General features: G+C 46.9%; 1 protein-coding gene across 2 annotated transcripts in view; it reads right to left on the reverse strand.

Moving 5' to 3' along the window:
• Positions 1 to 12,607, reverse strand: part of ASTN1 (astrotactin 1) — a 267,479-nt gene that overhangs the window by 78,060 nt on the left and 176,812 nt on the right. For both annotated transcript variants that reach the window (XM_008145884.3, XM_028152060.2), the window contains exon 9: positions 1,676 to 1,750. In XM_008145884.3, coding sequence (XP_008144106.2) covers positions 1,676 to 1,750 — 75 coding nt within the window. The remainder of the gene's footprint in view (positions 1 to 1,675; positions 1,751 to 12,607) is intronic.

Here is a 12,607-nt window from a genome sequence, read left to right on the forward strand (position 1 = left end):
TCATCTGAGAGATGCATTATTGCCATGCTGGTGACCAGAATTATTCATCACTTACTGATGAACACACTGGCTCCTGAGAGAGCGCGCTGACCGCACAGTCCAGCCTCATAGCCAATCCCATCTGTAGTGCTCAGGTGTCACTTCCAGGTGGCAGCTAACGAACTTGAAAAGAGTAAATGGTGCTTGTGGGGATGCAAACACAGTTTTGGTCCAAGTTCTGCTCTAATAGCAATTTCATTAAGGAGCTTGCTTTTTAAAATGTTAGTGTTTGACTTTTAGGGGAATGGCAACTTATCCATGTTCATCAGCCTGACTCGGCCAGGCTCTCCATCTGCCTTATCTTGACCACCCTTGGAAGGTCCTGGCAGTTCAGCAGCAAAAAAAAAAAAAAAAGGGGGGGGGGGGGGGTCAGCCAAATGATAAATCATTGTTGGAAAATTTCAATGTCCAAGTCACAGTCTAAGGATATAGCTGTCTTCTCCTGTAGCATAAATCCTCAAAAGAAGCCTGCAGCCAATGCCATAAACATGGCGCAGCCTGCCCCAGGAGAGACAATCAGGAGAGAAAAGTTCGGGAAGGGAAGGCCCCAGAAGGTGTGAATCTGTAAATCTGCACTCTTGCTCAGAGCATGCCTTAGGAAAACGCCTCAGTGGACAAGCCCAGCCCATCCCCAGCAAGCAGGGAGGAGCAGGAGGAGCTGGGGCAGAGGAGCCAGCTCCAGGAGCAAGTGCAGGAGCAATATTAACACCTGGGCCAGGACTGGATGACAGGAGGGGTTTGCAAAGGCAGCAGTGAATACGTGAGGCTCAGCACACTATCCGAGTGCAGTGAAAGGAAGCACATTTGTCCCACCTTGCTCACCATTCCTCCCTAACGCAATGTGGTAGCTCAGAGCATCCTTTTGACATCAGACACTCCTGCAGAATTGTTTCCTGCCTCCACCAGAGGGCACCGTCACAGAGGGTGATGTATTCCTATCCACAGTGGCAGGCCCAGCAAGGTCTTCACCAAATGCAAGTTAAGTGAAGGATAAATTGACAAAATAAATGGATAAAATCTTAGTTTGGAAATAAAGATGTGTTCCTGCTAAAGCCTGGTGTGAATGAGACTTTATAAAAATCAAATAGTTTATAGAATCCAAATTCTTCTTCTGCTCATTGACTTTTCTAATATATGACATTCCCTGGTATGTAGGTAGAAATTTGGGAGGGATTAGAAACATCCAATTTGATCAGGAGGGTGGCAGATAAAATAAAATAATAATAAAGTAGATCTGAAAAAAAGGGGTGGCAGGGTCAGAGAGATTAATTTTGAACAACTTAAGACTTTATGAGGAAGGTAGAATTAGGTGCACAAAGGAGATGCAGAGAGCCATGCACGTAATGGAGCCCCATTTAACAAAGTGGAAAGTGGAGTCTCCAAGATGTAAAGTGAATCACAGGGATCAGAGAGCAGGTGAGGAAGGAAGCCAGGACCGCACAGAATCCGTGTGACTACAAAAGCCTCCACACTGTCACTGGGCATGATTGGGGGACAAATGCTTTTGTTACTAGGAGGGCAGAATGACTCATCAAAGTGTTGCCTTTCCACTTTACCGCTAGGAAAGCAAGCTCAGTGGGAAGTGGGACATGGGGCTTAAAGACATATATAAGCAAGTCCCTAGACAACCACTCACCTGAATATTTTATCAGAAGGCTGCTCTCCCAAAACCAGGTCAAAGCCTCGCTGAAATATTGTGTAAGGCCAAGGCCTAAAAGGAGAAACATCATTCCATTAAAGTCTACTCAACACACACTCCCTGAACATCTGTCCACTTTGTGCAGGCACCAGGTTGGACTCTGGAGGCCCAAAGACAGCGAGTACCTAGTCCCTGTCCTCAGGAATCAACACTGATGTCGGTTTACAAAGGAGCTTGAATGCAGGAACCCAGCCAACAACAGGATCAATGTAAAAATCACTGAGGCACAAGGAAGAGTGACATTTAATAGACATGAACACTGGAACGATATAGAGAGTAAAACTATATTAAGGTGGACCTCCCATCACCATAACTCATGGTCCTTTGGATATGGCTTGAACAGAAACAGCTTAGGCTCACTTAAGAGAGGGGGGGCAGCATGATTTGTCAGGGAAGGTGGAGCCTCTGGAATCAGACAGTTCAGGTTCAAATATTGTTCTGCTGATGAAACAGCTGTCTGACTTTGGGCAGGTTATTTATCTTATTGAGTATAATTTTATCACTTGTAAAAATTGGGTTAGCAAGAGCTGTCTCATAGACCACTGTGAAGATTAAGCAAAACTTTTAAGCCAAGGTAAAGGTTCATACGGGTCCTCCACACGTTCCCTTTCTCTACTCAGAATGGCATGAAGATTCCAGGTCTTCTGGTTCCAGATGTTTTTTAAAATTTTAATGTCACCCATTTTTCAAACAGAAACCACTAAAATGGTATTTTAAAAAGAATTCTTAACCACAAGCCTCCCTAGTGAATAAGTGTCTCATATCCTTGAAAGTAATAAAACTATTTCTTTTAAATAGTATGTATCGTTTCACTAACCCATAGGTCCAACCCCAAGATTATTTGCTCACTGAAGCGAGACTTAGGAAAGCCCAGAATTGTGCTGGGTACCAGATATTTTGCACACTTGATGGACTGAGCCCTTGCTGTCATGGACAGCAGTCTTCACGTATCACCCAATTATACCAACCCAATAACCCAGTAATAGAGGATTTCACTGTAGACATGCCTTTACTTTTCAAGGCCTATAAAAAGTCAGGAGAATACATCAACATAATTATTTGGGGCTAAATCTAATACTAGGCGTTAACCCAGTGTTTGTCAGGGCAGGGGATATCACCCAATAGAGAGCATTTAAGGGACGTCTGTGGCAGATGAATGACACAATGACTGAGGACACTACTGGCAGTTAGAAGGTAGGGCTAAGAAGGCTAGAACAGGGCCATGCTCAGACAGTTCTGCAAACAGCACATTTCCCCAAGCCCTCCAAACTTTTGAATGTCTTGCTACACTTTTATGAGGTGAAAACCTGCCTATAATTATCTGAGCCTAGCTACTAACTCCATTTACAAATAAGCACAGAGTAGCTTATACAATTTTAACATATGATGAATTTGCTAGGTGCATAAATACCATATAAATTAAGGGAAGATTATACATTATTACTTAGAAATTTTACCGTTTGTTCATAATTTTGGAAAATCATGTCATTGTCTGAAATGCTGTTCATGGTCATTGAATCACCAATAAAGAATCTGCATTAGACTGGATTGTTCTTAAACAGATTACATTTTGGTGAATCTACATTGGCTGCAAATGTCTGTGAACTATATATACTTCTCCTATTTTAACATTGCAGAATATTTACTGGTACGCATTAAAAGTTACTATATCATTATAAACTAGAGGTCCGGTGCACGGATTTGTGCACTGCTGGGGTCCCTCGGCATGGCCTATGGGGATTGGGTTAAAACCGGCAGTCCAAAGCCGCCTGCCGCTCCTGCTCATCCTAGCCCCGCTGTGCTTGCTGCCGCTGCTGGGTAGGCTCGTTGCTGCTCCACTGCTGTCACCAGGCTGCAGTGGCTAACCATGAGCCCTGTGTCTGGCGCCCATAAGTCAGCTGAGCAGCACTCCCACTGTGGAAGCGCACTGACCACCAGGGGTCAGCTCCTGCGTTGAGCGTCTGCCCCCTGGTGGTCAGTCAGTGAGCATCATAGCGACTGGTTGACCAGTCATCTGGTTGCTTAGGCTTTTATATATGTAGATTACTTCACTGTTAAGGCATTATACTTATTTTTTGAAAAAAAAAATTAACAGACTTTATTATTTATGAACTAGAGGCCCGGTACACAAATTCGTGCACCGGTTGGGTTCCCTTGGCCTGACCCGCAATTGGGACTGATTGGGGCCGTCTTGCCCAGTCCTGATCAGAGCCAATGGGGGTTGGCTGGCCAGGGAGGGACCTTGGGAAGGCTCCAGGGCGTGTCCAGCCCATTTGGTCTAGTCCCGATCAGCCGCACCCCAGCAGCAAGTTAACCTATTGGTTGGAGTGTCTGCCCCCTGGTGGTCAGTGCATGTCAAAAACATTTGTTATAAAATAGCATGCTGGGTCTGGTGAGGTTGAGAACCACCAACTTAACCCAACCTGTTAACCAATTAACTACTCCAAGGACTTGGTACCTGCAAAGGGAGGCCATTGGGGCTACACGAGGGAGTGGTTGGGATGGATGCATTCATTTCTTATGCTTACTATTTATACACACTTTATTCCTGGAATCCAATTTAGAAATATTTGGAGGCAATTAGAATTGGCTCCAAAAAGTACCCAAACACTGTGCTATGAATAACCAATCCCTGCATCAAAGGCCCAGCTCTCATGTGGTTTTATGTTTGTTCTGCTAATTTCACTGAAGGTGACCCCATAAAGTGGGGTTTAAGTCTGATTCTTTTTTGTTGAATAATAAGTGATGATTTAAGGCCAGCTAAAAAATGTCTTAATTAAAGAAAAAAGTCCAGAAATCATGATTTGTCCCATATGCTTCTAGACACTTAGAAAAGGCAATCAAGAGAGAAGAGAGACATGCAACTTCCTCTTTTGGGCAAAGTCACATTTTCTTTACTAGCTGTTTAATAATTTCAAATAACACACATTTGCTTTTGAGTCATCAGTAGTACTCAAAACTGGTATAATGTGTAAACTAGAGTTAATTCTTGGCATGGTTCCTAGGTTGTTTGAAAATATATTTGGAGGAACCAAACGTTAGGATGTTGTTGATTACAATGTGAACAATTAATTTCATAGAGTAACATTAATAAACCTACAAGTCATAAGTAATAAAATGAGCCAGGACCACTAAGCCCACATCACCATATTGCTAGGTAGGTCAGGGCAAAGGGACTTCCTGCTCTGGAGAGGCCTGAATGGTAAGAAAGGCAACTTAGATTCAAAGGACACAGATGTGCAGTGTGGATACCACCCTGGTCACACTGAAAGGCAGGAGCGTGCAGTGGTTAGAACATGGGCTCTGGACCAGCCTGCCTATTTCAAATTCCAGCTTAGCCAACAATCGCATTGTGACCATGAACAAGTCTCTCAATCACTGATGTCTCCATTTCCTTATCTATAAAATGAGACTGATGGTAATCATTGTATCTACCTGGTAAGATTGTTATGAGGAGAAGCTAGTTAATATACAGTAGTTCAAGTGTTCAGAACAGTATCTGGCATTTAGTATTATACAAGCATTAGTTAAATAGGTAAATTTGCTAGTTACCTGAGTCAAGTATAAATACTATAATAAAGATATCCCCCAATTTCTCTAGAGGAAGAGGTGCAGATGCAATGGCAATACCAGGCTTCCACTCAGACTGTAAATGTTGGTGTGTTGGCTGGAGAGAAGGCAATAATGAGTAGAAAGCCTGGGCGCCCCACCCATCTCCTAGCCAGCGATCACTTTGCAGGCAGTGACTATACAGTACTGACATTAAACCCACAGAGAGGAAAGAATATATTGTGAAATGGTAAGAGGAATCAGCTGCACAATTCTTCAGCAAAGGAATAAAAGAGAATTTACTATTTTCTTCCCTCTAGTCAGGAATGATGTCAGAGAAATGGGAATTCTTATTTGACTTATTTAGCAAACATTTATGGAGGGCCTATTTTGTGTGTAAATTGTGATGCCAGGAAATAGGAGTTGGGATTAAGAGATTTTTCCTTCAAAGGAACCTATAGTCTTTTTGAAGAAACACACATAGGTCCAAATAGAAGAGAATGAATAAAAGGGAAGAGGGATGGAGGTATAGGGGACATGCTAAGTGACAGTGAGGGGAGTTGTGTCAGTTCACTCATCCCGGGTGCTGGGAAGGCTGGGTGTTGGCAGTGCATAGAGTGATAGTTGGGGGATTACATGAGTGAAGAAGCTACCAAGGGGCCATATAGGAAGAGGCACAGACAAAGCAATAGAGAGCTGGACCTAAAAGTACCAGAAACATTTTGGAGCTGAGTTACCTGAGACCAACTGAGAGGAATGACCTATGTAGAAGGGCTCTCTGTGTCCGAGTGAACTGAATTGGCCCCACCAAAGAAGAGGCCATCACTGAGCCACATGTCCATGCATAGCTGGACATGGCCTTGAAGATGCCTGGAAATACGGTCTCTAGGGCTGTAGAATTGTCCTCCTCTCCTTGCTATTTCTCACTCTGCAGGCGTCATTAGGTCACACTGGCTACTGCATGTGCTAGAGGCAGGGCCTCTGGCAGCTCCAGCTCCTATCTTTACATTAGACCACAGAGGGGCACTCCCCCTGATCATTAGGAAAGAATAATCCCTGGGAAGACTGCTGGGCATATCCTGGATCAGATGACCAACCTGGGCCCATCAAGGCAGAAGGCAAGTCCCATTTGGTCTTCAGGGCTAGAGCTGGGGAGAGGGTGACTGTCAAGCAAAACAGTAATTTCCACCTGAGTTGCTCTCTGCTCATGGTGGCACAGGTGCTGCCTCCATCACGAGTGGGTGGCAATACTGAGCAGCTGGTGCCAACAGTAGTTTTGTGGGAAGAGTGCCCATCAAGTAGCTCAAGGACAGTGTCAGGCCCGATGAGCCCTGCAATTGGACAGAACCTTTAGTCTCTTGACTTCAATTTAGATGTGTGGCCTCCAGCATTCTCTGTTGTGCATTGGGCAAGCCAGTCACATCTTCTTGGTTTAGGAAAATTGGCAGAATCAAAACTCAGAAGAAAGTCTGTTTGCTTGTTTATGTCTTCTTGCTGACAAATCAAGACCGTGAAGACTGTCCTCCCTGTAGGCAGCTACAGATGGCAGGGCCATCGAGGGCAAGCACAGGAACCAGCTGGGATCCCTGCCTCAGGCAGACACATGATCTGTGCCTTCGAGGAGCACCATTGTCATGAAAACACAGCAGCCCAGGACACACATACAGATTGTGTACACTGAGGACAATTAGTAATCTTCTCTTTGCCTTTTCTCTTCTCTCCCTGCCTAACACAATTCCCACAGTTTATGCAGACTTCTTCCTAAGAACTGGCAATTTCTAAGCTTTCAGCTTCTCTCAATTCTTGCTCCTCCTCTTTGCTAAGACACAGCAGCTGTTGCAGGGTTTTTCCCTTCATTCTTGGTATTGGGCTTGCTTCTTGTGCCTTTTTTCCACTGTGTAACACAGACCCAACTGAGCGATGACCTCCTACATGGCCAGCTTGACCAGAAGACCTGGATATCCCTTCACAATGGCTCTCTCAGTGCAGAAAGTGACCACATCTGCTCTGGACAACAATCCTTTAAATGATGTTTTGATTAAGTGCTAGTCCCAGCTTTTTACCTAACTGTGGCACCTGAGATGGAGATTGGAAGCTTTTGGTCAGTGTACCTGAGATGGGCTTCCTTGTGGAGAACTTATCATGGGGGGATAAGAGGGGGAACAGATGTGAGATAGTTATATAGATACATAAAAACATACAAAATAGGTGGGGGATAGAGAGACTACATGTATGTATGTATGTGGTGTATGCATGTATTTAAGCATGCATGCAGTATGTGTATACAGTTCAGTGCAGAGAGAATGTTTGAGCTAGAGCCAATGCTAAATAAGGCATTTTATGATGAGCTGGCAGAATCTAGGAGCTTCTTTTGAACTTATATAACCCTCCACCTATTGCTAAGAGAGCATTTTACAAATGACAATAATTTGTCCATCTCTCTATATAAAACTCTAATATGCAAATATATCTTATGGCGGAACAACCCAACAACCGAACAACCAAACAACTGGTCGCTATGATGTATGCTGACCACCAGGGGGGCACGCGCGGAACATGGCAGGCATCTGCCACGGTGGGATGGTGGAGCAGGTGAGTGGGGCACCAGACCAAGGCGGGGCGCTGGTCGCTGTCATTGAGGTGAGCCTCTGGTTGTTACTGAAAATTCTTTGCTCCCGCATGCTGCGGTCCCACTGGGCACTCGCACCTGCTGCTAGCGCCAGAGCCGCTACTTGCATCCGCTGCTGGTGCCCGCCTGATTGCTCAGCGCCATCAGTGGGTGTAAACAGCGGCTGCTGGCCCTGATCACCCCTGAGGGCTTCTCTACCTTCCCTGCTCCTGAGGGGATATTGGGGTAGCAGCTGCCGCTCGCACCCGCTGACAGTGCTGGCCTTGCTTGCACCCACTGCTGGCGCCAGCCCCAGCCCCAATCACTCCACGCCATCAGCTGGTGCGAGCAGGGCCGGCGCCATCAGTGCGTGGGAGTGGCGGCAGAGGGAATGGAGCTGCTGGCAGATAGGGAACCTGGGGGTGAAGGGGTGGCTGTGGGAGGGGCCAGGCAGGGGCTCAGAGGATGGGCCGAGACCTGCCTCTGTGACCACTGCAGCCTCGTGGCCCACAGTTACTTTCAAGGTACACAAATTCATGCGCTGGACCCCTAATCCTATCTAGTAAAATAGTAATATGCAAATCGACCATACCTCCACTACACCCACAAGCCACGCCCACCAGCCAATCAGGAGTGAGTATGCAAATTAACCCAACCAAGATGGCTGCGGCCACAGAGCGAGCAGGAGGCTTGGGTTTCCCCATCGGTGGAGGAAGCCATGTTTCCTGCACACTCTGGCCAGCCCAGGCCTCTGCTCAAGGCTACAAAGTTTCAATTATAGAAGATAAATAAATCCCAACAAAAATGACTGTGGCCATGGAGCGAACAGAAGGCTTGGGTTTCCCCAGCGATGGAGGAAGCCAAGTTCCTAGCCTGCCCTGGCCTCCGCTGAAGGCTACAAAGTTTCAATTATAGAAGATAAATAAATCCCAGATCCCAGAGCCTCCACTTGGGTCTCCCGGGGGCCTGGTCAGCCTGCAAACCACCACAGGCCCCTGGCCCAGGCCGCCCCATGCCCCAAGGGAACCCCCACCCTGATTCAGGACACCCTTCAGGGCAAACCAGCTGGCCCCCACACGTGCACCAGGCCTCTATCCTATCTAATAAAAGAGTAATATGCAAATTGACCATCACTCTAACACACAAGATGGTTGCCCACATGTGATCAAAGATGGCTGCCCCCATGTGGACACAAGAAGGTCAGCAGGGGAGGGCAGTTGGGAGGGACCAGGCCTGCAAGGGAGGGCAGTTGGGGGCAATCAGGCCTGCAGGGGAGGGCAGTTAGGGGTGACCAGGCCGGCAGAGGAGGGAAATTGGGGGCGACAGAGCCTGCAGGGAAGGGAAGATGCAGGGGGACCAGGCCTACTGGGGAGGACAGTTAGGGCTGACCAGGCCTGTAAGGGAGGGCAGTTAGGGACAATCAGACTGACAGGGGAGCAGTTAGGCATCAATCAGACTGGCAGGGGAGTGGTTAGGGGGTGATCAGGCTGGCAGGCAGAAGTGGTTAGGGGCAATCAGGAAGGCAGGCAGGTGAGCAGTTGGGAGCCAGCAGTCCTGGATTGTGAGAGGGATGTCTGACTGCCCATTTAGGCCCGATCCTACTGGGATCGGGTCTAAATGGGCAGTCAGACATCCCTCGAAGGGTCCCAGATTAGAGAGGGTGCAGGCAGGGTTAAGGGACACACATCCCTGTGCACAAATTTCGTGCACTGGGCCTCTAGTAGTTAAATAAAAGCACTGTCTTAAGCTTGCCTTTGGCCCACATTAGGCCAAGTTTCTGGTGGAAGCAGGGTTTCAAATGTTCCTACCCAGCTACTCCCAACACTGGGGTCCTGGTCTAGGATTTCACAACCATACATAATGTGGGAGCTTTGAAACAAATGTTCCTTTTCTCATTCAGGTAAATTCATTTGCAAGGGGAGAGCAGTGAAATAAAGAGAGAATAGAGATTCATTTTTAAAAAATGCTTCCAGAAAAGGGTAGTTTGTACAAGATACAGAAGTAAAGAAATAAAGGGTAAAAAAATGATTTCTCCAGGTACCCAGTTGGCTGAAACACCCCATGCCTCAGTTGACCTTAATGGTGATCTGGTGTGACGAGTATGTGCCACTGTCCTCACAGCCAGTACTGGTTCTGGGAGGAAGAAGTACTGGAACGCCTGATGCCTGGGTTATCTGGTAAACCTGTGGTTTTATCCAAGGTTCAATAATAAGGACAATGATGCCCAAAGTTTCTACAGGACGCTTTAGGGTTTGGGGCCTTTGCATATGTTATTACTTTACCTGGAATTTCTCCCGCTCTCATTTACTCAGATGACTTACACTATTATTCAAGTCTGGCTAAAAATTACTTCCCAAAGTAGCCCTTCCCTGGTTCCCCAAGACTAGGTTATGACCCCTTGTGATATAAAGCACCTATAACCATAACTCGTACATTATATATTTAGTAAAGAATTCCCCCACCAGATATGTCATCATCGTTGCTATATTCTGACTGTCTAGTATAATAATGCCACAGAACAGGTACTCAGGAAAGAATTAGACTGTCACAAATGAGGCTGAGAGTCTGACAGACCAGGGTTCAGTCCTGGAGGACGGTGTCCATTGCACTATGCAACCTCAGGTAAGTCACTTCATCTCTCCCAGCTCCAGTATCTTCATTTATAAAATGTGGGTAAAGTAGTTCCTGGAATTGTTAAGTAAACATGTATATACTTAGCACAGTGCCTGTCACATAGAACAAACCTAACCAAGTTGGCTATTATTATTAATCATAATTAACATTCCCACTGGTGAATAGAAAATGCATTTCTAACATCACATTTTAAAAACAGTTAATGATGATGATGGTATATTTTACAAACTCTTGCTATCTGTAAACATGTAAATTTCATATAAAAAAGTTAAATATTGATGTGATTTTATTCATTATTTAATGTTGACTAACAGCTAAACAAATTCATTTAGAATTTTTTATGCAAAAACAACAACATATTTGTCACTAAAGAGCCAGGCAGCTAGAAGTGTTGGCTCTGGAGCCAGACGGAGTAGGTTTAAACTACCACTAATGAACTCTGCCCTTGGTTAAAGTCATTCATCCCTGATATCATACTACTAATGGCCCGGTGCACAAATTCGTGCACATTAAAAGGGAATCAATTAGAGGAAATCTTACCTAACAATAGACAGACATGTAAATTGACCATACCTCCGCTATACCACCAGCCCATCAGGAGTGATATGCAAATTAACCCAACAAAGATGGCAGTTAATTTGCATACACAGGCGTTCTGCCCCACCCCCGGTCTCTCAGGGCCTCTGGGCAGCGTGGGAAGGCGGGTCTGGAGTGGAAAGAGGAGGCTCCAGGGCCTGAGTGGAAAGGAGCTGGGCCAGAGTGGAAAGGCGGTGCCGGCAGCCAGAGAAAGGAAAGCCCATTCTAGCATGAATCTTTGTGCATTGGCTTCTAGTATCTTACTATTGCTATTTGCCCTTTCTCTATAATAGAAGTGTCAGACCCGGCTGGCCCTACCCACATTGGATGAGATCCAGACACGGCCGGCCCCACCCCCATCAAGTTCTGCTGGGCGGGGGGCACAGCCTCAGGTCCCCTGGCCTGGTGCTGGCCGGGGGGGCGCAACCTCCGGTCCCCCGTCAAGCCCTGGTGTGTGTGGGGTGCAGCCTCAGGTCCCCCGGCCCAGCGCTAGGGCGGGGTGTGTGGCCTGAGGTCCCCCGGGCTGGGGCAGGGGGTGCACCTTGAAGTCCCCTGTCAAGCCTCGCCGGGTGGGGGGCACAGCCTGAGGTCCCCTGGGCAGGGTGTGCAGCCTGAGGTCCCCCGGCTGGGCACCAGGGCAGGGGGCGTGCCTTGAGGTGCCCCGTCAAGCCCCGCTGGGCAGGGTATGCAGCCTGAGGTCAAGCACTGCAGGGCGGGGGGCACAGCCTCAGGTCCCCCACCCTGGCCTGGCACCACGCAGCCTCAGGTCCCTGCTGATCACTCATTATGGGAACCCCGCCTCCGCTGTTGGTGCAGCCATCTTGTGATGGTGTGGGGGTTAATTTGCATATTACCTCTTTATTATATAGGATTCCATCCACGTTCTCTTCTTGCCCAAGTCATGTCAATACTACCCAGCCCCCCTCCCCTGACACACACATTTCGGAGCCTGGCTCACTGTCCTCTCTGACACTTCTCCACAATTTTTGGTGACTTCAGTAGCTACTGAAATGATCCTTTTAATTCTAAAACCATACCTTAATTTTTCTCCTCAAGTGATCCCCCTCACTCCATGGTCATAGCCTAGATTACCAATATCTACAATCCCTCCTGGGCCACAATTTCAAGGATCCCAATAAGGGCCTTCTGGGCTCAGTCCTCCTGGGCTTAGTCCTCCTGGTGCCACTGCACCTTTCCACCCGCCTGAGACTTCACATCCATTCATTCAACCACCGTCTTCCTGACCCTCAAGTATCTCACGTACTCTCTCTCCTCTTTACTCAGATTAAATTCTATGACCCACTAATATAATCACATCTTTCATGTAACCTCAGCTCTCTCTCCCCTCCGTTACTTTATCAACTTGTCAGAACACTCCAATACTGGTCAAGCTCAACCACCCTTAGGCTCCATTTCTGCGTTTGCACAAATGAATGCAGTTGGCAACCACCCTGATTGGTCTCATTTTAAATGTCACACCACTGACCTCAAGTGGGCTCTGA

The sequence above is a fragment of the Eptesicus fuscus genome, chromosome 22 (genome assembly GCF_027574615.1).
Source record: "Eptesicus fuscus isolate TK198812 chromosome 22, DD_ASM_mEF_20220401, whole genome shotgun sequence".
NCBI classification, from domain to species: Eukaryota; Metazoa; Chordata; class Mammalia; order Chiroptera; family Vespertilionidae; genus Eptesicus; species Eptesicus fuscus.